At 46.7% G+C, this 27,243-nt stretch overlaps 1 protein-coding gene across 2 annotated transcripts in view; it reads left to right on the top strand.

Annotated features, from left to right (window-relative positions):
- Positions 1 to 1,016: 1,016 nt before the first annotated feature.
- Positions 1,017 to 27,243, top strand: part of SMYD2 (SET and MYND domain containing 2) — a 48,940-nt gene continuing 22,713 nt past the window's right edge. Inside the window, exons 1-3 of one of the 2 annotated variants that reach the window (XM_080825023.1) lie at positions 1,017 to 1,091; positions 1,543 to 1,782; positions 20,026 to 20,089. In XM_080825023.1, coding sequence (XP_080681149.1) covers positions 1,610 to 1,782; positions 20,026 to 20,089 — 237 coding nt within the window. In that variant the 5' untranslated portion in view covers positions 1,017 to 1,091; positions 1,543 to 1,609. Of the gene's footprint in view, positions 1,092 to 1,431; positions 1,783 to 20,025; positions 20,090 to 27,243 lie in introns of those variants that run through there. The other variant, XM_080825022.1, reaches the window with a different exon arrangement.

Here is a 27,243-nt window from a genome sequence, read left to right as displayed (position 1 = left end):
CTTGGAAGTGATTCCGAGTCTTAGTTTCCTAATTTTGGAAAAGGGGGACTTAGCGCCTAACTCATCAGGCTCTTGTAATTACAGAATAAATGAGACAATGTGTTCAATGTGCTTTGCACAGTTGTCCCATTATACCAACTAATAGTAATTATCACTGGCTTGTGAATGTGTCAAATGCGAAGACTCAGGCCTACGTTTTGTCTATCTTTCTATCCCAGTGACTGGTACTCAGTGAATGCTTCTTCAAGTGCATAAATGAAATAGCATCCATGATGTATGTATTTTTCTTTACAGGAATAAGCTACAGGCTTATTCATTTTAGGATTTTTATTGAGGTGTCAAAAATTCTAATGATTTTAAGACATATTCCAAATCGTATTCATCTTTCCCTTTGCTAAACAAGTCCTGAACTTACACGTGTAACATAATTTGAGATCAAACTTGAGTTTTTACTATTGGTGTTTTCGGCTAAATTCTTCCTTCACACTTTAAAGTTTTTACTGCAGGCACATCCATTTCAGTCCTTACTCGGTCCTTCTTGGAACACAGACTACATCCTCCTTTCTCATATGTGTCATGCCAACAGCCGCTTGCGTACAAGGACTTAGGTGCTAAGTCCTGTTCTAGGGCCATACAGGTCTCAAGTCCTCTGTGTGATTCATAACCAAATGGACTTTCCTAAGATCAGGGTGAGTGGTCCAAGCGATTAAAACCACTGCAAATTCCAGCCTAGCGTTCTGGCCGCAGCACGGCCTTTGGACCCCTAGAAGAGTGGAAGTTCCCTGAAGGCAAGCTTATCTCCTGCCTTCCCTGCGAAGAGAAGTCTCTTGCAAGCAGAGACTCGGGGAGCCCAGCTGACCGCACTTTCATCTCCTGTCTGCGTAATCAACTTCCACGAGAGGGGCAAACGTTCCCACCGAATACTCCAGAGACTCCCTGGAACGTCTAGAGCCTCACGAGGTTTAAAAGCCTTTAACCTCGGGAAAGCGCCCTCTAACCCTCGGCACCGACCGCACACTCTTCCACGGCGGTTCCTCCCCGGGGTTCCGGTGACCCCTTCCAGGGGCTCTGACGAGGACAGGATACAGAAGGTTGGGGAACATCTTGGTCCCTTTCGATGTGCCGAGGGTGGGTCACCGTGGGGGCCAGGCGGCCTGTCCGGGGAGGCGTGGGTCCGGGCCACGCGCGGCGACCCCACCCGCCCACGGGAGTGGGGACACCGTCCGCTCTCCCCGCGGAAACGCCGCTGAGGCGCAGCCGCCTCGCGCCCGGCCGCCAGGAGTCTCCGCGGCGACAGCGGCCGTCGCCGCCACACCGGAAGCGCCCCGAGCGCGTGCCGGGCGGGCCGCCGAGGGTCCCGCGGGCGGGGCGGGGCCGCCGGGCCGCTCCCCGTCCCTCTCCCCTCCCCCCGGGGACGCGCGAGGGCCGGGCGGGGCCGGCCTCCCTTCCGGGGAGCGGTGGCCGCCGCCGCGTCTCCGGCGGCTTCCCTCCCCGCCTTCCCCCCTCCCGCCGTGGCTCTGGGTGACGCTTCTCCAATTACAGCTCGCGGGGAGCCGCCGCTCCGGGCGCCCCTCCGCGCCGGGCCCGCCAGCCCCGCCCCGCTGCCGGCATGAGGGCCGCGGGCGACGGCGGCCTGGAGCGCTTCTGCAGCCCGGGCAAGGGCCGGGGGCTGCGGGCCCTGCAGCCCTTCCACGTGGGGGACTTGCTCTTCTCCTGTCCGGCCTACGCCTACGTGCTCACGGTCAACGAGCGGGGCAACCACTGCGAGTACTGCTTCGCCAGGTAGGGCGGCGGCGCGGGCGGGCGGGGGCGCCGCGGCGGCGGCTCGGACCGCGGCGGGAGGAAGTGCGCGCGGCGCGCAGGGTCCTAGCGCCGGCGGTTGGGGCGGCGGCCGCGCGGGCGGGCGGGCGGGCGGGGGGCGCGCTCTCACCGCGCGCGGGCCGTGCCACGTGCGCTGGGACAGAGCAGCCGAGGGCCCGCCGCACGCCCTGCATGGCCCCTTTGCCGAGTTGCTCACGCCGGATGGGCTCCCCCGGGAGTGCAGGGCCCTCGGCCCCGACAGGGACGCGGAGCCAGGCTTGTTCCAACCCCGGGCACGCGCTGCTCACTTGGTGCATTGCCGGCTCGGCCCCAGGTTCGAGCAGCCACAGCCGCTCACCTTTAACTCGTGCTTCCTGCGGCACGTTCTGTGCTCCCCTCCCCACCGGCCCGCCCCGCCGCCGCAGACCTGCCGTTCCCTCCAGGGAACTTAATGACATTTAACATTTCGTGTGAAGTACGCGGCTCCTCCTCTTCCTTCTCACTGGGCACTTGTGTTTGGTGAGAAGCCAGAGGAGTACTGACCGCACAACCCCGGACTCTGACGGGCTGCACTGATGGGACGCACCGAGCCTTGGCTTGGGATTTTGAAAACACGGTCTCGGAGGGAATTAGGCAAAATGTGTGGTAGGATATAGTATTTAATTGCCGCACGTCACGTGTACACATATACACACGTACATCTATGTTAGTTTCTATGCGTATATATTCATCCACATCCACACATGATTATATCCTTAAGCCTTATGACAGTTTCAGACCTGAAAGGCGTTAGAAATCACCAGCCCGATACACTTTCTCCATTTTACAAGCGAGAAAACTAATGCTCAGATAGGAAGTGTGGTTGTGTATCTATAGTCCCCCCAATAGGTAAGGGAATGAAATCTGACCTCTTCAGTTCTGCCCATTTCCTACTAGGTAGGTGCTCAGTAAAATTCCAGAGACGGGAAGCATGGCGTTGAATTATGTGTGTACCCCACCTTCCACCACTCTGAAGAATGGACCCTGCTTTATTTTGAATCTCAGTTTCTTCATCTTTGAAATGGAGCTTCTTGGGTCAGACTGCACTGGCCTGAGATCCCGCAGGTACCTTTGGAGTCCGGGTCTCAAGTCCAACATACACCGAAGTACCCAGTTTCCCAGACTTGTGTGCCTTATTCTATGATAAGACATAGCAAAAGAAGGGACAAAGGCTAAATATTATAGTAATCTTGCCCAGACTCCCTGCCAGAACTGTCTTCCGCTTGGGGGGACCCGGAAAGGCACTAGACGCAGAATCATGCCGTGGGCAGCTTAAGGGCTGTATGTGATGTGGCTCTTTGAATTGGTGAGTCAAGAGCTAAAGGGTCATGGCACCACTTTGCAACGTTTGAGTGAAGTGAGCATTGGGTTTTCCCAAAGTTAAAAAGGCTGCTGTGACTGGTCCCTTGATCTTCTGAGCCTCGCTGTGGCTCGGAGTCTGAAGCAGTGTGGGTGTCTGGAGTGGCAGGAGCAAAGCGGGGTCACCCAGCACGGAAGGTGCTTCCCTCCATCAGGAATCCTGGTGATACCCGAAGTCCGTCCTAGGAGAGAAGACCACAGTGCCCGGCACATAGTAGGTACTCAGATGGTAGTTACCAGTGCACGCCTCCAACGAATTAGAGATCAAATCCCTTGGGTTCAGAGGGGGAGAAGCGGAGCTGAGAGATGTTTCTTTTTAGCTGTGAGTGTCCTGACTGTACCTACTGTATACGCCCCCAACCTTAGAACAGTAATGTAGGGCCAGATGTAGCTCCACAAAGCACCCGGCCCTATGTGACAGAGCCTGCTTTGTTTCTCCTTTTTTCTGAATAACATTTGGTAGGGCCGTTAACCCGTGTCTTAGACCTCTCCCCAGGGCTGCTGCTTGCACTGGGGCCCTACCACTGCCTCTGTCCCCACCTCCACCACGTCCCTCTGTTTGGCTCAGGTGCATGGGCTGGTAACTCCCACAGTTCATTTCTTCTCTCTAACGAGTCATTTGAAATCAACTAGAATAACAAGACAGGAAATAGTGACACCACAATACCTATGAAATTGGAAATATCCTTGTATACCATTTGATTAGTTTAGAATTAGTGGTTAGGTCGCTCTCCTAGATTTTGCACCATTTCCTCTGTCAACTATTTGATCATGTCCAAGAACAAATGAGTCTGTCCAGCTGTACTAGAACACATATATGTCTCCTGGAGTTTCAAGGGAGTAGGAGCAGAATTGGCAAATATTGAAATATACAGACTAAAATCTGACTCTTCCCCACCCAACCCCACTCGCCCCTCCCTGACAGGAAACCCCCCCCCCAACTACTTCTTATCCTTTCATGTGCTAGGAAAAAAAAAACCCAAACTACTATTTATCTTTTCATGTCTTTCATGTTTAGCATAAACGATACTGCTTAAGATAAGTGAGCCACTGGGGGTTCTCCTTGTCGTATTAATGATATCTGGGCTTAACTTATTTTGAAGGCAAATAGGTGATTTCTGCAGTAATAAGTTCTATAAATTGAAATATGGAAGTTTCACGGGTCCCAGTGGAATGGGATTCTTGTTGGCACAATTCAGACAGAGGTTTGTTTCTGGGAATTTTAAATTTGTCCACATTTACTCAGTTGGGTGGGTGATACTTGGGAGGTTGTTTATCTCGCCTCAGCTGCTAGAGGGCAACTCCTAAAAATATAAATGTTTTCCAGTTGGGAGCTGTCCCTATCACACCTGCTAGATACATTTTGTACACACACACACACACACACACACACACCCCTTTTTTCAGCCACTGGCCACCTTTCTATGGCAGATACTTTTATGTTATATTTCATACTTAGTATTCAACATATTTTAACACTTTGTTATTTGTCTCAAAAGGAAAAATCTGCTGTAAACCAGTGTTCCATCTCAGTATTCATTCTGTGTGCAATTCCTCAGGTGGGAAGATGTTTCTCTCTTGATCTTTTATTTTCTTGGCTCACGGATCACTTAAGGGCAAGAACATTCCCTTTTTTGTTAGCTCATTCTGAGTATGGGGTAAAAGTAGGAAGGTCCACTTAGCCTCCTTGCAATAGAGCTGTTAGCACACAATTTCAGGACATTTGTGTCATGCCTGGCTCACTCAAAGTGGTTTTAAAAATTAAAATGCTTGCATGAGCAAAACAGTATGATTGAGATATCCTGTTTCAGAAGTTGTAAAGATGTGATGTCTCACAGATTTATTCTGTAGGACTATTCATCCTATCTAACGCATTGTGTTACAAGACTGTCAAAGTCTTGTAACTTAGTTATTGACTAACAATACTTAGTCGATTTTAATTGGTGTTAAGAGGCATGAACTCTTGCTGCGGTTTTCTTAAGAAACCTTAAGGTTCTCTGATGAACCCTGCAGCTGACCAACTGAAGTCTCACCCCAGATGGGGGAGGCATCCCCAGGGCTGCCGTTTATTTCCAGAATATTCTCTGAGAATTGTACGGTCTCCAAGGGGACAACTGACTTTGAATGTTCTCAAATTATCTTGCTTTTTGAATGAAAAATTAGACACATGCTCTAATAGAGAAGTCCCTCCTTTTCACAAGTATTTTTTTAAATGGGTAGTAAGATTAAAATATACAGACAACAGATTTCTTCTTACAATTTACATCGAATGAAACAAAATTCAGCTATCTGTACATCAGGTAATGAGATATCATGTTGTCAACTTTCCATATTAGAATATTTCAAGGTTTTCATTTATTTAGAGACGGAAAGGCAGAGACTTGGGTGCCAGACTGACTTGGTTTCAGTTCTGGCTTCCTCCCTTCCTGATGTTATGTCTTTGAACAACTAGGGTCCTTTATGTTTACAGTGCTCCCGTGAACGCCTGCCTCCAGAGCTACGTGAGAATTACAGGAGATAGAAGTCAAGGGCGTAGTATAGTCCTAGCACAGAGTAAGCTGTCACAGTCCGCCTGACGGTCTCGCTTGTGCTAATTGTTCCAGAGGGTGATAAAATATTGCAAGGTCAGGGATGTTTTTATCATGGTGGGGTTGGTGGGCGGGGGGCTACCAGGAAGGAAATACTGGAAATTGTTGGTAGAGTCATTCTTCAGATGGTACATTCATCCCGAGCTAAGAGCAGCAGTTCTCAGCCTCCAAGTTCCCCAGAATATAATGGATTACACTTTTTTTTTTTTTTCAAAACCTAATGGAAATGATATGATTAACCTACCTAGGTAAACCTCTTTATTTTTTTTTCTTTAAGAGCCTTTTCTAGCTCCAAAGTGCTGAGATGCCCTAATAGACTTTTGCCATGAGATTAAGCAAATATTTGAGAAGAGATATGGAGGCAAACAGAATTTTTTGCATAGCAAGCCTGTTACGGGTCCTCTCTGCTCTTTAATTTTTGCGTGATTCAGGTGTGGCCCAGAGCAGTCCTTTAAGACTTTAGTTGTGGCAAGCACAATGACACACGGATTTTTCATATGCAGGGATCATAATTCCTGTTAGGGCTTACAGGGGCTCTGGGACCAAGCTGTACGGTTGGAAATGATTTGACGTGAAAGAGACAGAACAGCAGCAGGATATGCTGAAGTGAAGTTCAAACCCCGGTGAGTTAAAACCACCTTCTAATACCTTTCCTTCCCGAAAGCAATCGCACAAAATCTCTCAATCAAAAATATCTGAAGATCCCATAAAACGACATTCCTTAAAATCATGTTGCTCTTTGCAGCTCATAAAGCATTTCCAGGTACAGTCTTCTTTTGATCCTCCCAAGGATGGCTTGTGTAGAGGGACCCATACCCCATCGCACGAAGGAAAAAGCTGTGTGTCAGAGAGTTGAAGCAGTTCCCTTGAATTTCATTTAATTTTGGTCAGATGTTTATTGTCTTCTAAAGGGCCAGGCTCTGTGTCCTTCATGGACTGAGCCATGCCTTCCTATTCTGACTGTGGTTTTCCTTCCCCTACCCCTTCTGGCCTGAATCGACTATGTGCTTCACCCCTGGACACTGGGACGTATTCACTCTGATTTCTCCTGGAGTGAGTGCTGTTTTTATTGCCTCTTTTCTTTTGCTTCACCTTCCCCTCAATAGGTAGTTCAACAAACTAACGCTTCTAAATCTTGAGCAAATAAATTGATCGAGTAGTCTTTGATATGTAGCTTAGGCTGCTCTGGGCTCAGAAATGTCTTTATTACAGTGTCTTGGAATTTGCATAAAGAGCTATGTGTATTTTTTGTATGTATCGATTATTACATAAGAAAATATAAAAAGAACACAAGGCTTTGGTCCTTTTTGTGGGCTTAGAATATTTCAAAATATTCAGCTAGAACTAAGATGAGTTTGCTGCCTAAGTCTTTATACCTACATATAAAGCGTTTGTTTCTCTGGCTGGTAGGGCAGCATCAGAGTAGATTTCTTTTTCTTCAACATATTCTTTCCTCAGAACTTGGTGCCAAGTTCATTTGTTTAGGTTTGGAAATAAAATACATGGTGCAGCTATGCTAGGAGGCCCCTGGGTGGTATTCCTGTGGGACAAGCAGATTGCCCACCATCAGTCAGCAGGCTCTTTAAGAAATATGAAGACCGGGGTGCCTGGGTGGCTCAGTGGGTTAAGGCCTCTGCCTTCGGCTCAGGTCATGATCTCAGGGTCCTGGGATGGAGCCCCACATCGGGCTCTCCGCTCAGAGGGGGAGCCTGCTTCCCCCTCTCTCTCTGCCTGCCTCTCTGCCTGCTTGTGATCTCTGTCTGTCAAATAAATAAAATTAAAAAAAAAAAAAAAAAAGAAAGAAATACGAAGACCTGTTTTAAATTTCTTTCGAAGGATCCAGTACCCAGAGGTGTAGTTTGGTAGGTGCTGATGTTCAAGGGAACTCTGAATCAGTGAGAACGCAGGCTGCAAAGTTGCCTATTTTAGAACTTAAATGGCAAAGAAGGTTTCTACTTTATTTTGGTGTGTGTGTGTGTGTGTGTGTTTTAAGATTTTATTTTTAATCTCTACATCCAGCATGGGGCTCGAACCCACAACCCTGAGATCAAGAGTCACATGCTCGACCAACCCGGCCAGCCGTTGCGCCTAATCTACTTTATTTGGGTGCTTTTGACTTACCTCTTTTGCCTTAGGCTAAAATCCCTTTTTCTTTTTCTTGTCAATATAAGGAATTATGAACTAATTACAATTTTATGCCACTTTGCTTCTCAAGGAGGCAATCAGTAATTATAAATATCCTTTATGTTCTTAGAGTCATTAATAACTAAAGTCATCTCCCATCCCCACACCTGTACCTTGTTTTTTGGGGGGGGACCTCAGATGTAGAGTGAGGTCATCCTTTCTCAGTTCCAGGCAAGCTTCATCTGCTCGGTGTAAGGCCAGTTGGGTTTAGAAGGATTTCCTCTCTGTTATTAATTCCCCGTTCTCATGTCCTGCCCCTCTCGCAGAGCCCCTCTCTGGGTTTGCCTTTGAGTATGTGCGTGTTGATCATCATCAGGGAACTAGACGGAGAGCCGGGCGCCTTGGTTGTTCTTGACCACACTCAGACTTTGAGCCCTCTTCTGGTGAGCCTGGCAGCTCCGTGGTTTTCTGTAACAGTTTCCTGGGTGAGGCTACCCTGTGCTGGCCCCTTTCCCCCAGAGAGCGGCCAGTGCTGGGACTAGAAGTTTCTGTCCCCTCTCCAGAGGACTGACATTGTCAGCCTCTCAGTCAGCCTCCCCTTTCCCACCCACATCCCCAACTTCACATCTTTGGATTTCTAGCAAATCCGTGGTACTTTAGGGGTGCAGAGCTCTGGCAGAGAATTGATTGAAGTCACTGCCTTTTCAGGGATTGAACCTGTGACCTTGGCCTCATTAGCACGGGTGCTCTAACCAGTCACAAAGCCACACACCTCACTTTGTGCAACTTCTGCTGACTCTGTTCCTACCACCCTCAGAGGCCTCCTTTTCAATTGCAAAGGCGTTCACACCAACACAATAGAACAGAAGGAAATCCGATCTCTTCAAGATTCCTCTGAAGGACAGAAATATGCAATTTCGCAGGAAAATAATACCAAAAAGTCTTGAGGGCTCAGGAAACAACTTATCTTTCTAGTCCATGCATTCGCTGAGAATCCAGCTGTGTCTCAGCTGCTTCTTCAATCAAAAGTTTAAAAATAGTACAGAGCTCCTTGTGCCAATATATTAACATAAAATCTGGTGACTCTTACACACTAAGTGGAGGGTTTCAGATGACTAAGTGGAAATATTGCATGCATATTATTAAAACAGATTCAAGTCACTTTTATAGGAAGAGGGGGTCTGAGACTTTGTAAATGCTTCTCTTTGGCAAGTTTCTAGTCCCTGGAATCCGAAATGAGCGCTTGCTAGGGTGAGAGCTAAGACAGTGGCATGTATCGGCAAGTGCATTCTGGTAATATGAGGTGTGTCGGTGCCCAGGGGATCCCGACTCACCATGCAGAAGACGAGAAAGAAAAGCAACTCACCAGAGAAGTGAATTTTACACCAGGCCTTGAAGACAGAGGCATATCCTGGGGGAGGGAGGTGGTGAGAAAATCTGGCTGACCAACAGGATACATGTTTTCATCAGAGCCAAATAAAAAAATCTTTTCTATCCTGGCACTTGAAGAGAGTTATATCACAATCTGTGGCAAAATGAAAAGACCTTGGATGGGAGGCACCTTTTCTTTCCAGGCTTGGAGTACCAGGAAAGACCCTTCAGGGATGTGGGTTCTGGGCTCACACTTTGTCGGTTTCCCTCACCACGATGATGCTTGTATAGGAAACACTTGTCCCTGCGCCCCGAGAAAGCTCTTTCCCGTCAGTTGCACAAATCCGTTTGCAGTGATAGCCTCCCGTGGCCTTCAGACCTCAACAGTAAGAGACATTTAATTAGGAGCAGATGGTAAACTCCTTGAGATCAGGGATTCTATTTTTAATGTATTCAACAAATATTTATATCTGTGGAACAGTCACTGGGTTCTCGGCCCCTAGAAACAATGTGGAGAAAAGGAATAAAAATCCCGACCACCACGGAGCTTCTCTTCTAGCAGGTTTTTCTCATCTTTATGTTAGCCACAGTGCTTTGAACATGGTGAGGTGTTAGCAGATTGTTGTTGTTTTTGAAGACAGGTGTGGGGGTTGAGTATTTTCTTCTTCTCACTTCTGTTTGGTTGAAAACTGATAATCCATGTATGTCATAAAGGCCATTCAGGGAATCAAAATGTTTAACCACACACCCTAGGTCATGGACTTCTGCAAACTCAGGGTGAGGCTTGATCTCATACCAGGGTCTAATGAAATGGTAACTTCCCCACATTGTGTCAAAACAGCTGCGACTTCGGGTAGACTTTTTTGGGGGGAGTTAATGAAATTTAGTCTACTCATCATACACCTGAGTAAATATTTCTAACGATCACTTGAAGGAAAACTTTATATAAGATTTTTTTCACCTTAGAAACTTGTAGGTTCACAAATTTGGAATTTAGAAGCAATCTATTTATTTCATTCAGTATTTAATTCATTTCCACACATGTTCAGGCCTTCCACAATACCCAGTTACTAAGTATTTTCTAGATTCAGAGCTGGGCAAGAAGCTCGCCTCGGTCTTCTCTGTCTGTGTATCTTCAGAGAATGGCCCTGGTAGGACTGGGGGCAGGGGCTGGGGAGGAGGAGTGGGGGACCCCCCCAGGGCGAGGCTTCAGGGGTGAGGGTTGAGTCCCACTTGCTCTGCAGGATTTGATTCACTCCTGCAGTCACACACTCACACACACGCACACACACAGGCACACACAGAGGCATACGCAGCCGCACAGCATCATGCTGGTTCTCTCCTGCTTGTCCCTCTTTGCCCGGCTAGTTCTCAGGTCAGAAGTCTGTCCTGATTTTGGCAGGCTGGAGTAGCTCCCTTTGCCTTCGCTCCCAGGGCACCTTGTCAGATACTTCCTTGGGCACACTTGCTCCTGAGCGGGAACCAGATCTCATTCATCTGTGTCGCCCTAGGCCTGTCTCTCTGTTCCCTTAGTCAATAATAATGAAATGAACAGTCTCGTATCTGCAGCTTATTTTACTAGTGGCTCTTTGGACGAGGCCTCTTCACTGATCCAGGTATATAACTGCTCATCCTCGTCCTTAGGACTTACAGGCACTCGCAGAACCCTTCACGGATCCCTGCTTTCTTCAGGATAGAATCTTGACTGTCCTGCTCCTCCGTATGAAGTGCCCTTCCCGCACGAACCGGCGTCATCCCTCCCCGCCCTCTAACTCACACCCTGAACACAATCTGGGTGGTCTTTCCAGTATCCCGCGTCGCAGCGGTACCCTGTCATTCTGCATTCTTCCTTCTGCCCCTCTGTAACCGTGAGTGCTTTTCTCTGCACGATTCCCTTCCCTAGCGTTGCCTCCCTAGTCTCATCATTCTCAAGGGAGATCTAGCGGAAACTGCATCTCTTATGAGGCTCCTCTTAAATACTTCAGCCCACAAATCCCTTCGTTTTATTTTGTTACTATTTTATATTCCCGGTAGTTGACTATTTACATGTTTCACGCGCTCTTGATATTCTAGGCATCGTGTTCTAACCCTGGGGCTTCAGAAGTCAGTGAGACAGCTTTCTCTGTAGCACTCAAACTTCTGTGTCCTGAAAGAGTTCAGTCCTAGGAGTGGCTTCCCGCTCTCAATTCTGTGTGTCATTTAGGCCATTTGGATGCTGAATCATTTTGCCTGAAATTTATATTTACCACCATTTGCATGAAGGTAGGGCCTCTGTCCTCTGTCCCCAAATTGCTCAACTATTATAAAAATATCATTCCTCAGAGCCTGGTACAATATTTTACACAGAGAAAATACTTTCTGGACAGAACTTACTTGGCTAAGGTAGATTAACCTATTTCTTTCCTGCTTCATGTACAAAGTTTTATAGTACATCAAATGTTTTTAATTCAGAAATACAAATGGAATCACAGAGATTGGAAAAAAAAGTCTGTTAAATCTGTTCAAACAGTAGCTGATAACCTTGAGTTCTCAAGGTATCGTCCACAGTGGAGTCATTCACCCCAACAGACTGGCATTTCAATTTTTTATTGTCTATAGGAAAATAGAGCCAAAGGGATGAGGGCGGGTCACCTATTAAAATTCTCCTGTAAGCAGTTTTAAAAGGTGCATTTTCTTGTAGGTAGGATTGAGAGCAGGTCACCTGTTTGTTGGGTGAGGAGTTCATGCTCATGTTTGGCTGCAGAGGGCCTGACCTCTGTTCTGGAATTCACATTTAGCAATAGGTTATGAAAGTATTTTCACATTTCTTTTTTCCCTTACTTTGTGGCCAGAATGTTGACGTGAGCAGTATTGTTAGGAACAGCTTGAGTTTTTAAATAGTTAAATTGATATGCCTTTGGTTTTGTCCTTTTCCTTGATACTGACTCACCTTGGCGTTTTGGACAGGTCTCTTCACCTCCTCACAGAAGCGAGGGCAACCGCGGTCGCAGGGGAATCCAATATTCCTGGTATTGATTACAAAGAACCGAGGATAACATCTGTCACTTACTGAAGCACCGTAGGAAATGGTGGATGTTATTTATTATCAGTTCCTTTATGAGAGAGGGAGTGACAAAGAAGGGCATCCATTGTTTTCCTTCCTTTCGATGTCCCAGTCAGTGGGCGTCAGAAGTAAAAGATAGAGCAGCAAAGAAGTGTCATTCGGATCTGGCACAGACGTTAAGACAGAACACGTTTCCAAATGAAAAGGCTAGGTTTTGAAAGTCCGTACTTTCAGCCTTCCTTGGGCAGGCTGAACTGGCGGGGGTTCACCAGGGCCTGCACGCTGAGGTCGGCGTGCGGGCATCACCCAGCGGCTGCCAAGAGTGACTTCATCTTCACTGTTCTTAGCCTGAGTATCTCCCTCCTCTCTCCATAATCTTCGTGAATCTCTTTTTCTTTCTAAGACAAAGACAGATTTCATCTCCACCAGAGCCCGCATTGCAACAAATCCTAAATCAGTATCGTCCTTTTTTCTCTTTTCATTGCTGAGCTGACTTCTACGGGATCAGTGATGTGTGGAGTCATCTTACAAGATTCTGTTAGATTTTATTGAGGGATAATGGGCAAATATAATTGTATATATTTAAAGTATACAACATGATAACTCGATATACATTGTGGAGTGCCTACTAAGGTCGGGATAATTAACGTATCACCTCGCACACTTACTTTTAGCTGTGTGTGGTGGGAATGCTTACGATCTCCTCTTAGCAACGTTCAGGTATACAGTGCTGTATTATTAACTGTACCCACTGTAGAGCCCCAGAACTTAGAGCTGAAAATGTCTGCCCTTCGAACCTCCATCACTCCACCTTGCCCTGGGACATGTTCTAGAAAGGCCAACCGTTTTTTGCCCTGACCACCAAGCCCGATGTCCTTGTAAATCATGGCTCCTGTGCCAATAGTTGGGAAAAGCTATTAGTTGCTACTTTCCTGCCCTAAATATCTCCTGCTTCCCCAAGAGGCCCCGGGCTCTAACTTTTAACAAGCCTCAGAACAAAGCCCGGTGCGAAGGGGAAGGTTCAGCACAGCTCTGGGAAGAAGCTCCCCGCTGCACGTGGGTCCGTTTCACTGTTACATTGTGGATTAAAGTGGTATGCGAAGCATCTTTCACTATTACACAAAAACCTATAGCCTTAGTATTATCCTTATCCCCTAACCAGGGTTATAATAGGGTTCCGCCACAATTCCTCCAATTTTTATTTCTCTCAAATAAAAATTTGCTAGTGTAACCACTCTCTCTGGGTGGGAGGCTAACTTTGTTTCTGATTGTCTTATTTCAACCCATGGTGAAGTTATATTGCGCCGCTGGGCTTTTTTCCTTTTCTCTTTTTCATTTGGCTGGGGCTGCCTCTGTTCAACAGAGCATACTTGTCACTTCTTCTGTCACCGTTAGTTAAAAGTAATTGTTATTGCAAACCCCCTCCATGCCAGTCTCCTTTTCTTTCATGGTGAAACCCACTAAGCATTCATTTCAGTAGCAGAAAGTGGGGAGCTTACAGGATCAAATCCTTTTTATCTAGACCAACAGCACCTGCGGCAAGGCATTAACTAGCCGGAGTTGTTAATTACATCTCTAACTTGTTGATCTTCATGGCTTCCAAATTGAAAAGCAAGAAAATTAATCACTGCGTGTGTCTCCTCCAGCAGAAAATGACAGGAGCGTGTCTTTTGCGTTCTCTTCCAGTCGCTGATAATCAGATAGTTGCACTTTGCTGTAACATTTCTCTCCTCCCTTTGTGGATGGAATTGTTTCTTAAGTTCAAAGAGTTCTTCCGTTCACAGCAGGGTAGATAATTCGCCTGTAAAACAGAGACTTTAGAAACATAAATCTGCAAATAGGAGTCTGAATGAGATTGGACTGAAGACAGTTCAGTAGTTGAGAACCACTTAAAACCAGAGTGGAGGCTAACATAGAACATGAAGGTAACACGCGTCTCTCGTATTTTCTCATGTGATTTTCATAACAAACCTATGGGGTTGGAACTGCATCTTGACAGTGGAGGAAAAGGTCCAGAGAGGATAAGTGCTTTGCCCAAGGTCACATGGCACCCCAAGCACGGGGAGGAGGATTTGAGCTCGAGAGGTGGGGAAGTGACTCCTCACATTCACCCTAAATTGTGAAGCAGGAATCAGGAGGAGATGGGGATAGAAAAAAAAAAAAGCCTCAGCTCTCTTTTTTAAAGCTTGCACCTGGCTTCTAAAATGCTTTCGTGTCATAGTTAGAAAATACGGTGTCAGCCTCTTTATTCTCACCTTAATGTGCATCATCAAGGTCACTCAACAACCTAATACGTCCAGAATGTGCTGCTAATTCTTGGGCTGAGTTACCTCGCAAAGAGTCTGCATTGCAGAGAATTACTTCAACACTAGTCAGCAGCTTCTGCCCCCGGAGAAACACGCAGCCCGAAAGGATTACCAGAGGCCTGGGCGGCTGCTTCTGCCTCCTGGAAGCTGCTTAGAATCTCCTGGAGAGCGTTTTCAAAATCCCAGCACAGACCCAGGGGACTGGGAGCTGCTGGGTCCTCCCCCAGGCACCGATTCGCTCTTCTCTGTCTTGGAGTTCCATTCCTTTTGAGGGATTTCAGTTTATTCCTTCAAGTGACCTTTGTTAGTCTTTCTCCGGGAGGCGTTTTGTCGTCTTTGTTTTGCCGTCTTTGCCCCAGACCTCCTGGACAGTTCAGATCAGGTTACATTGCAAATGCAAGGTTTATGGCTGTGTCTTCTGTAGGAAGACAGTTTATTCCGAACGCCTTGTGTGTTCCTACAGCGAAAATGGATATCCCGTATGAAGTTTCTCTCTGGCTCAATGTCTCTGTCAGCAACAGTCAGACGCTCAGAGAAGCTCTCTCCGTGTCTTCCTTCTTCTCTCAAGCGTGCGCGCGCGCGCACACACACACACACAATGTAGGTACCAGTGCAGCAAATTCTAATTTGAGTTTCAGCGATCAGGCTTCCTTTGAAAAGTTTACCTGTCTCCCTAGCTGTGGAAGGGAGGTAGAGTTCCCATATGTATCTGCATATCGGAAACAGAGCGCCCTCTCTTGCCACCATCCCACCTCATCGGAACTTCCCTCGCACCCAGAGTAGATCAAAGTAGGTTTGTATGCTTTTCACAATCACGAAGTGCTTTAGCTTTTCTCCTCTGCTCTGAAGGCGGCCGGGCTCAGGAAGATGTGTGTTAGAACATTCACATGTAAGCAGGCCGTTGCTTGAATGAGCGCGCACACAGAGCCAGGCCAAGCTTTTTGGTAGTTTGTGAGAGCTGTGCTACCCCGTCACCCAGCTCCCAGCAGACACGGTCCAGCTTGGACTGGCCCAGTATCTGTCTGTCTGAGACACACTTTGATGTACTGAAGGACAGGGAAAGACTTTCTTCGCACAGACCAAATACACAATCGATTATAATTGATATGATTATCAGTTATTTCACGCCAGTGCATTTTAAGTGAAACCAATGACTGTGTCACACCGTTGGTTGAGACACCCTCTTTGTGGGGGTGCTCCCTCCCGAAATCTCATCTTGAGAAATGATCCTGGCTTCTCCCCATTGTGTTTTTGAAGCACAGTGGCATGAATCAGGTCTCAGTGGAACCAGGAGGTTATGCCAACAGAGTAAAGATGGCCTTATGTTCTGTTACTACTGTTAGCTTATCCAAACACGTAGCTGATTCCTGCTTTGTGTAGTAGATCCCCCTGAAGGACTGTCGCGGTAACTCAAGGAAGGCTGTTCTTGAGTGACGAAGACGAAATCTGTACTTCAGCATGTGAATTCTGATTCTGCTACCTACTTGCTGAATGACCACGTTGAAGCACATACTTCACCTTTGGACCCTCATTATCTTCATTAAAATAGGAACAAGGCCTTTTTCTCAGAGCTGACAGACTTATGAAGATAGATTTGTTTTCATATTGTTTGGTCTTAAGGATCCCTCTACGCTTTTAAACACTGAGAACTCCAAGGAGCTTTTGTTCATATGGAGTATGTTTATTAATATTGACCATACTTGAAATTAAAACAAAATTACAAAGTATTCAGTTTAAAATGACACCAGCTATTACTGCTAGTAGCATAATTTGTTGTTGTTTTTTAAGAACTATTTTACAGAACAAGAGAATTAGTGAGACTAGTGGTGGTGTTCCAGTTTTACAAGTCTCTTTAATGTTTGGATTTCCGGAAGACAGCTGGATTTTCAAATACACTTCTGAATTCAGTCTGTGGTATTATGTAGTTTTGGTTGAAATATGTGAAGAGAATCCAGCCTCAAATCGATACGTAATCAGAGAGAGAGGTATATTTTAACAGCCTTTTCAATTAATTGTGAATATATTTTGATTCAACACTAAAACGTGGTAAGTGAATTTGTCTTAAAGGGTAGACCCTTCAGTGTGCAATGAAGCCGTGTCAGTGAACTTTACGTGCTCTCTTACATTGAAATCCCTTGGTCTGTCTTGCACTTCGAATTACTTTTTTAGCCATGCATAATTTTTAAAAATACCATGCCCCTCTCCTTTGAAAAACATTGGCTCACTGAATTATATAGACATTCTAAAAGTTGATGTACTTCATAAACTGTGTTTAAAAAAAAAATGCCCACAATTGTTAATATCTCTGGCAATCTCACATGAGAGGCTGTCAAAATTCTCACATTTGCTTGAAAGCTGACATTTTATCATTAACCGAACCTATTTTCAGTTGTTTTACTTGAAGTGACATTCATTTCCATCATGTATCTGCCAAATCCTTAAGTCTGAAAAACCACCGTTTGTCTAACATGGCTCTTTCAGGTAAAAACAGGATTCCACGAGGAAAGGGGGGCTGGTTCACCATAGGACGGGGTTGCTTTTCCCTGAGCCAGCTGGTGTGCCTCGTGATCAGAAGAAACCCTTGATACTTATCTAACTTACCACAGAATGTCAGAAGGTACTATCCTACCCAAGCATCAAGATTGAGCACAGTGACTACTTGTTACTGCTTCATCTGGGATCTTAAGTAAAACTGGCCTTTCCCCCCATTAAGTCGGAGCCTGTGGAAGTCAAGAATACACAGGGACAGCTTGATTTGCTTTGATTTATACCAAGGCTCCCAATGTTTTACCCTCCAGGCTCCTTCACACCTTGCACCCCTGCAGTGCAATTGTCAAGACTGTAGTGTGACTTGGAAAGTAGTTTTGGACCCACTGACTCCCAGAAAGGGTCCCTGGGATCCCAGAAGTCTCCAGACCACAGTTTGAGAACCCCTGGGACAGATTCTAGAAATTACCCAACAAATTGCCAACCCTTAAAACTTAGCTGTTTCTTTCTGCCTCTTACTGTTTGTGGCTTGTGGACTTGGTAGCGGGCTAGAGTGAATGAATCCTGGCCTTTGGGCAATTTATGGTTTTGATGAAATCCCACTAGAGTTCTTCCCAAGCTCTCGAGAGCCCAGTTTTGCCGTTTCTCTCCCTTGGGATGTTACCGTGAGGCTAAAAATAAGCCTTGGTTTCGTACTCACTTTACTGCTTGCTTCTGCAGGACGGGGCGGACCACTGAATCCTTGCTTTTTGGTATGATCTAGGGCTAATAAGGATGTTTTTGAGATAGTTTTCCCATCTTTTATACCAGGGGGTCTTAACTCTAGTTTCAGAGGCTGTTCAGTGTCTTTGGGCTTCAGGTGGCTCAGAGCCCTTGAAATCTCCCCAAATTTTCTGTTGCTTTGGGGGGTTGGGGAGAAGATGGGTTGTTGGGAGAATTAGTAGCTTCCATCACATTCTCAAAGAGCTTCGGTGACCTCTCCCCCTGCAAAAACAAACGTTAACAGACAGCTGCTTCCGATGGACATTTTTTTTATGGGGTGGCATCTAGGCATCCATTATCCATTTCCAAACGCACCTCTTTTGGGAAGGAATTTTCAAATCTCCCTCCCTGGCTTGGCCCCACTTAACTTTCCATCCCCTTGGCATTCTTCTAGCTCTCTGTCCCTTGGCACTTGCTTCCAAGTCACTTCTCAGTAGTTTCTTTGTAGCCTCTTTGGTCCTTTTTTCCTCTTTGTAAAATGCAGCAGAGCAGGGACCTTCCTTCCGTCTCTGGTTTCTCTGTTTCTGCAAAGTGCAAAGTCAGAGTCAGGATGCTTTCAGGAGCACCTTGGGTCCTGGCGGGGGTGGGGGGAGGTACTTTAGGCCAGAGAATATGCTCAGCCAAATCAGTGAGTTCCTTTTTAAACTACTGAGATGTGCAAACTCCGGATATTTATTTATGCCTCAGCCACAAGATGTGTTTTTCTCCCACACATTCTCCACAGTCTGCTTCTTGGAATCCAAGTGCTGTCATGAAAACTGCAAGGCAGTCTGCTTCGCTCCAACAGGAGCATTTGGGGAGCAGTCTCGATTCCGTGGGAGTAGTGTGGTGACTGCCGCTCGCTGACAAGGAGCAGAGGAGGACTCTACAGCGTGATTCCCTGTGTTTTCTAGAACATCAGCTCCCCCGGGCGCGCTGCAGGGGGGTGTGGGGGCGGGGGCGCACTGCAGTGCCCAGCCTGGCAGCCTCGACAGCGCCCCTCGTGGCCAGGCGTCGGCATTGCCTCAACTCGAAGGCCGGCTTCCGGGGCCAGGGCACAAGACGCGTGCTTTGAACCAGAGGTTACTTACCCACCTAAAAAAAAATGTGTTTAAGGATTTTTTCTGGTGAGGTTTAATTCTGTGGCTTTATAGTTTTTGAAAAAGCTTTGACTTATCAAACCTGACAAACACACTAGCACCTGACAATTGGGAAACAGCAGAGTCTCTGTTCTTTAGCAGAAGCAGGGAGGTGATATGGCAAGGAAGGGGACTGTTGACCTCATTACAAAGGCAGAAGAAACACTCAGTGCAGTACTCAGTGCAGTCACCGATGAGGTAGTATGGGTACCGATCACATCCAGTAATGTTTTATATGAGTATGTCTCCGCTTGCTGGGTTGCATTACACACACACACACACGCACACACACATTTTGAGTGGGGAGAGGGAGAGAGAAAATCATAAGCAGACTCCATGCCAAGCGCAGAGCCAGATACGAGGCTTAATCTCACCACCCTGACATCATGACCCGAGCAGAAACCAAGAGGCAGATGCTCAATGGGCTGAGCCGCCCAGGCGCCCTGGGTTGCACTGTTTTTAAACTTGGTTTTCTGGGCAGCATAGGAATTACTGACATACACTGTTCCATCTTCTGTCTTACTTGCATTTCTAATTAATAGATGTTGTCACTCACACTGCATTTTCACCAGTACAGGTGGCCTCTAAGCCTCTGTCTGTATGAGGTCAAACCTCTAAGATGGTTTTGTTTATCTCTGTCCCTCTGCAGTAGGTGAGGAAATCAGGACCTAAGGGCCTTTGACTTGCCCCAAACTACCGAGTACTAGTGCAGGCAATGCAGAAGCTCTGGTGTCCAGGCCAGGCTCATGAGTCATAGACACACTGCCTGTCAGTTGGGAAGGTGCCCTTCCCACCGCCAGGGCCGGGAAACGCTGGTGCACGTACTGTTTGACTAACTTACTCCTACTCAAGGACTGAATCTGGTCACAATTCTCCTTTGGGAAAATGCCACTTTATCAGTGGGAGAGTAAGGTAAGGTGAATCCTGGCTCTGCTTCCCAACCAGATGGCTTTTATGATTGCATGATAAAATGTGCAGCTTCACGTTTCTGTGCCTCTCGCCACTACAGTGCCCTTTCTGTTTTTAAGGAAAGAAGGATTGTCCAAATGTGGAAGATGCAAGCAGGCATTTTACTGCAATGTGGAGTGTCAGGTAGGTTCTGGGCCAACTGGTAGGGAGGGCCTTGTTTCCTCTGAAGAGCGGGACCCCGATGTCCTTCCTTTCCTTGTCATGCCGTTCCTAGCACCCTTTGCAGCCAGAGCGGGAAAGCTTCCTTTGGGCCTCAGACTCGGCTGGATACCCTTGAGTGCTGGCCCAGGACTGAAGGCAGCCAGTGATGGACAGCGATGCTCTGGGACCATAGGCAGGTGCAGGCGAAGGGGAAAGACCGGAGGAGGGCATGTTGGGGGCAGGCAGGTGGATTACCAATGTTGACAGTTTGCTCCCCAAACCTGCCAGCAACAGATGGAACACTGAGGAGGTGACAAACAAAAAATGCTTCAATGGTACCTTTAAAATATTTTAATTTTTACTGTCACAGGTCTGTATTTTTACGAATCCCCATAAGCAGGCCACACGTCTCCCTTGGCCCGTTCAAAGCCGGTCTGAGTCCAGCCAGACTTCAGCGAGCGCCTGGCACAGCCTTGCTCGGCCAGAGGGTGGCCGTGCTGAATCTGTGCTTGGAGCTGGTGCCTTGGAAGCAGCCGGGCTGGGACAGGCTCGGGAGGCGGGTTGCGTGGAGACTGTGGGCCATCTGGTCCGAGGGGTAAGTCTCCAGGGAATCCTGTAATAACGTGGCAATGGGAAGTTTAGGGAGGAATTTGGAGGAACTCTTGGTAGCTCTTTGACGGACAAAGAGTGTTGTTTTCCATTCTTGTCTGCTAGATTCTAGTTCCACTGAATGTTCATAGGTATTCTGCAGAAAATTCATTCCACGTTCTAACAATTTGAATTTAGGGAGAATATGGTCTTTGACATCTGTGTACCCTCTTTAGTCTATTTTTTTTTTAAATGGAAACCTTTTCATAGACTCTGGGAAATGCTGATGCTATTTAATAGTGGCTCTAAGTGACAGGGAGGATTTTCTCCTTAGTCTTTACCTCTTTTTTGGGTCATTGTTCTTGCCAGACTTGGTGTCATTTACCTCCCACACTTGCCCCCCGCCCCAATCTACTTCTGATTACCCATTATATCATTGTTTTCCTTCTCCTCTCCCTATGCAGTTGGCTCCTGAAAATCCCCAAAGAGCATTATTATTTATCAGTGGGAGAGGTTGCTAAGCTCTGATGTCCCATCTGACGATAGAGCTTCAGTCACGATGGCCCCTTACTGGAATGAAGCACAGGCTGAGCCATTGGCCCGGAGACCTCTGCCTTGGGTCTGCGGGCCCTGTGTAGCCCACTCCCCTGTGTCTCCCCCAGCAGGCTTCCAGAGGTGGTCAGCCTGTGCGACAGTGAGAATATAAATGGGTTTATCATTGAGTTTTCAGGGAGTGTGACTTCTTTCGAGGAGGAGAGATCATACTTTGCTCCTACCAGTTGTGGTTGGATTGCTTTGGTGCTGGGGAGATCAAAGAGCCCTGGGAATTCCATGATCTGATTCCAGGAATGATAAGTTACCTCTTTTCTAGATTTAAGTTAAATTCTTCTAGAAAAATTAACTCATTACATTCTGGTTTGTTAAAGAAGCAAGATAGGAAAATTGCATAGAGTTTGGACTGTGTAGCTCAGAATAGTAGAAGGAGGGGATCCTGACTCTGCAACCTGCTATCTCTATGAACTCGACGAGCCACAGGACATCTCTGAGCTCAGTGCCTTCACACGTGAATGATGGCAGTAGTGCCCGTCCTGACAAACGGTAGCAACCTAGTGATAGGAGAGCTGTGAAAGTTCTCTGTAAACCGCGATGCCGTGGACAGGTATGAGGACATATGGAAAATACTGTGACGGTAATTTAGGCTGGACCGCTGCTCAGCTGTACAAAGAATAAAGTATATAGCATACTTTAGATTTGACAGACTTGGTTTGTTTGGTTTTGTTTTTTGTTTCTTTTACCCCAAGAGAATGGATGGATTCTAAAACCCTGAGAACACTAACAGTGTGCGTTGTGTGAGTCATGCTTATTACAAAATGAGTCTTAATGTTCTCTGATGAGCTGTAAACACTGCATTAATACAAAGAATCGGACTGCGTGAGACGCCCGTTACCTCGGGGTCTTCTGAGCATGTTGCTAACTCTTCTCCCATTGTGCCTCCCTAGATGGCACTATTTTTTTTTTTTTATTAAAGAATTTATTTATTTATTTGACAGAGATTATAAGTAGGCAGAGAGGCAGGCAGAGAGAGAGGAGGAAGCAGGCTTCCTGCCGAGCAGAGAGCCCGATGCGGGGCTCGATCCCAGGACCCTGGGATCATGACCTGAGCCGAAGGCAGAGGCTTAACCCACTGAGCCACCCAGGCGCCCCTAGATGGCACTATTTTGATGAACCATTGCAGTCCAGGGGGGTTTTCAAGGTGGCCGATGGGGCTCCCCTTCCCTTCAGGACCGAGTTTCCCAAAGCTGCAGACTCTGAGAGCTCATCTGTGAGCACACAGCGAGGGGCGCTCTCCCTAGGGGGGGTTCACGTGAACCAAATACACCGGCCTGTGTGTGCCAGGGTGCTGCATTTCACTTGACAGCAAGCAGTTTGGTGGTCTGTACATTCTCCTGTGAACAGACTGTACAGGTGGTCAGATCATAATGAGCTTGCTTGGGTAGCCGGGAAGCCCAGAGCTGAGGGTCCTGCTCTGTGATGCTAAGTCACGTTCAAGGTCTCAGGCCGAGACAGCTTGCTGTGTCCAGCCTCGTGATGGAGAGTCTTCCCTGCTCTTTACCCAGAGTTCGGGTAAAGTGGTGGGTTTCCCCATCAGCCTGGGAGAGTACTTCTGCAGTTCAAGTTTGCTGTGCTTCTGGGAAGTAACTAGTGGCCAAAGTCCCCCCCTAAATGACAAGTGATACCTGGTTTCTGATGCTACTTGTTGCCAGAGGTGACAGACTGGTTTTCATCTGGAAGTTTTATTCTTGTTTTATCTGTCCCCTTTTGTTGAAGGAAGAGATTAACGGCCATGAAGGTTTGTCATGCTTTCGTGCTGAAGAACTAAGTCAGAACAAGGCAGTGGGTTGCGAGACCTAGAATGGTCCTAAGGGTTTGACAAAAGCAAGTGCCTAGAAAGAAATGACAGTTCAGGAACTTCATACGTATGATCATTAGGGGAGGAACCTGGGGCATTAGCTCCAGATAAAAATGTATTCAGGTTTCCTCCTAAGGGGATGCTTGGGTGGGATCAGAGGGGGAGCTGTGCTGTATAAAGCAAGGGCAGAGATGGGCAGAGGCAGGTAACTGAGCAATTCTCCACCTGAGAGACCAGGGCCCTTGGCTGCTCCTCACCACCGTGTAGACCCCGCCCACCCGCAGTGCAGACCTGGACTCCAAACAGCAGAGGTGGGAAGGGGGGTGTCAGAGTGAAGGTTACCAGGTCCAGCATGTCAGTAGATAAGAAAACAGTGGCCACAAATGGTTGGGTGACCTGCCCAAGGTCACAGGGGCAGGACTGGGGACTAGGCTGTACGGACTGCTGGTGGGAGGCTGTCCCCACTTTCCAACACAGTGCTTTTGGGGGTCCTGAGGGCCCTCTGGGAGAGGGGGCACTATAGGAACGTGTCAAAGAGAAGTGGCCTTCGGTGGACGTGAAAGGGGAGAGCCCATTCTCGTGTCATCTTTGCCAAAAATCTATCCCAAGAGTGCTAAGGCAGCGCACTTCCCAAGGGTGTCGTCTTCCCAGGGAGTACAGCATCTCAGGAGACCCTAGCCACTACGTGCACTCTCCCCAAGCCCTCTTCCCTGACCGCAGTGCTTTAGAATTTCGCTTTATTTTATACAATTTGGTGATATCTTGTCCCATTTACTTTTCTCTTCATTCACTTGACTCAGTGTGATCCTGCCAGAGGAAAGATTTTAATTGATGATGCATGAAAGGATAATGGGAGGACACATAAAAGAAATAGAAGTTCCTTTTTAGTTAGGCTTATTTTGTAACCTGTGTGTTTTAATGAACTATATTTATTTTTATAAATATGCCTGGAAAGCTAAGTATATTATTCCCTCACTTAGACTTCTTCATTAAATTGCACCATGACATGTTCAAGAGAATGGTTTTACAAAGTTATTTAATAGAGGAACCGTTGTAGAGTAGAACTTTCTAGGGTGTTGTTTCTTAACATTAACAAATAGAAAAGAAACTGTTCGTGATGCATAAACAGAGGTGATGGGGTTACGAGAGTGTTTTTGAAAGTAAGAAGGGGCTTGCCCTGATGGGGATAAAAAAGCGCATGTGAGGAGCATGTGACTAAGGACGTGAGAAAATTTGTGAATTTCCTCGTTGAAGAGAAAGTAACTGAAGCGTAGAAGATGCATAAGAAATACTCACCCGACCCCCTTGTTGTTATGGGTGAATTAGGGAATTGGGCCAGAGTCACAGGTTCAGTCCTGGTTAAATTCACTTTGGTCCCTTAACCCAAACCTTGGAAGCATCTTGAACTTGATCACCCTTTTCTCTAAATGTTCCACATCGCCGGTAGGAAAACGTGTGGATGAATGAATGAGCCCGTCCCCTGGCTCTTGAAGCGAAACATAAAACGTAAAACGAAGCGAAACATAAAACAAAGCCCATGTCCTTGTGATGGGGCCCCAGCAGCCTCAGTCACCTTCGTGTGAGGTGGTCGGTGTGCACCTGACTCCTTTGTACTCCTCCCCTTGATGATAATGGTAGTGGCAGCAGAAATCCCATGACAGTTTTCTTACTGTTCCGCATTTCAGGAAGTCACATGCATTTGGCCAAGTAGACTACATCTGTTTCGAAAGCTGCACTAAAGCCAAGAGAAATACCAGGTGCGAAAGTTAGGAAAGGGGACTTCACAATAAAAACTCAGTCTCCTTGTCCAGGAAGACAGCATTATCATTCCTTCAGCAGAAAACTGGATGAAATAATGGTCAGTTGTTTCTTCCAAGGTTGAAAAAGCTGGTGCATCCTGAGACAATTTTCCAACTCTTTATGTGTCTTGAAGCATTTTTGTCCATGCACACACAGGAGTCATGCAGAACAGTTATTACATTGGCTGAAAATGACCTTGAGGTTTAAAAAGGGTACCAAAATTTCTGTATTTTCCTTTTACATTGACTTAATTATTTAATTTCATTGGACAAATAATCTTTGTTCATGTTAGAAAAATCTGGAAAGTACAGTCTGAAAAGACAACAGAAAGGATCCATGATTTTGTCCTTCCAGAGAAAATCTCTACTAGCTCTTCGCTGTCTCTCTCAGTCCTTCCTGTCTATTTGTATATTACTTTAATGGAAAAATAAGATCCAAATTCACATAAAATTGTAAAAAGATTGCAATCAGGGCAGAAGAAATAGCTTGACTTTTGAAGAAAGATACTCAAAGTTTTAGAAAGACTCACAAAAATGTTTTAAAAAGCTTATATAAGCAGTTACAAAACCACTCTGTGTACGAAGAAACCACTGATACTGAAACACAACAAAACAAAACAAAACTGTTCGTTGATACTGCCTATTCCGATTCCTCAGGATAGCCAGTTTTTTTCCCAGTTTTGTCCAGTCTGATTATTTACAGTTTTTCTAGTCAGAACCTGGGCAAATGGCCGCTGTCAGGTTCTCTCCGGTGTGGGAACCATCCCTGTGACAGAGGACGGCATGTCAGATGATGCTCAGGACCTAACTGGTGCTCCTGCCAGATGCGAGCCTCCCTCCCAGCTTTTTGTTGTTGGTGTTGTTGGTGTTTTTTAAAGAATTAAAACAGTGCCGTGGAGGTACCTCTCTGTCATTCCTCCCTTAGTCCACATCTCTCACCACCTTCCAGCAGAAGGTGAGAACTTATTTGGGGAAATTTCCCTTGATGAAACTTCCGTGATTCCACACTTTCAATTTATTGTGCTGTCTGCTTTCACGGGCTGTGTGTGGATCCGTGTCACATACGTGTCTCCTGTCACGGTCACAAACTCCTTCAAGTTCAGGACTTCATCTCCCCTCCCTGCCTCTAGGGTCAGTTGCAGAGCTCGTTGAATGCATGAATGAATGCATGAATGAACGAACGAACCAGTGAATGAACAGGTTCCCACGTGTTTTGAGAGTGTGCCATGTGCCAGGCGCTGTTCTAGGTGCTTCTCTAGGAGGAGCTAATTGGATCCTGATGAGGACCCTCTGTGTTTGCACTGATGCCTCATTGTCCCCACGTGAAGGTCCTACATGTCTCAGTCCTCTTCAGGCTTCGGATCTGATTATCACTGTTGGAAGGTGTCAAATCATAGCCTTGGAATTTGGAACTGCTAAGTAACTCAGAGATTACGTTATTGACAGCCAAGGGTACAGCTGTGGAGGGATTAAGAGGTCCGCCTGCTGTCACAGAGCTGAGGAGCGCGGGGCTAAGAATGCAGGTTTCCTGAGCCCCAGACCCAGGGTCCACTTCCTTGACAGCACTCTGCTCTCCTCCCAGAGGCTCCCTTCCCTTTGAGGACATTCCCATCTATAATTGTCAGCATCATGTGTTACTTATATTAGCCTCGATTTTATATGCTCTTAATGAATTGATTCTATTACTAAATAATACATAAATCATGGTAAGAAAGGTTGGGGTTAAACTTCCTTCTCCCAGGAGTCATTATTGTTAAACACGGAGGACAAGACCTGCTGTTCAGGAAATGGGCATCTCCAAGGCCCTGCAAAGCCTTCTCTTAGAATTCCTGGTGTCACAGTGGGCATGTGCTCGTGGTTGCTAATTATCCATCTGTCTGGTCGTCCCCATTCCCCTCAGATGCCCCAAGGCCTGAAGCCTTCTTGGTCTTTGCCTCTTTGCCTCATCACCGTGCTCTCATTTCAGGCTTTGGCTAAAAACAGATCCCCTTCTCCCTCGTGCACATCTTGTCATTTCTTTCCCTCCGTGCACTTGGTTATATTCGGCACGGCGTTATTTAACTGTGCGGAACATCTCGACACCAAACTTGAGCCAGTGGCCTGCACCACGTAGTGCATTAAGTCATGAAGTGACATTGTGTCCTTCCTTCTTGGGGTGGGGGTGGGGGGCAGGGGGCAAGGAGACACCTTCATTCTTTCAGCAACTTTATCGAGGACCTCGTAAATGCGAGGCCCTATTCTAGCTTCTGGGGTTATAAATGTGGGGAAAAACCCACACCAGACTGAGTTCCTTTATTTTAATAGGGGGAGACAGATACTGACCACAAACTATAAATACG

This window comes from Martes martes (genome assembly GCF_963455335.1).
Source record: "Martes martes genome assembly, chromosome: 15".
Classification (NCBI taxonomy): domain Eukaryota; kingdom Metazoa; phylum Chordata; class Mammalia; order Carnivora; family Mustelidae; genus Martes; species Martes martes.
The sequence above is the reverse complement of the archived record's forward strand: the minus strand, read 5'-3'. Positions and strand labels throughout refer to the sequence as shown.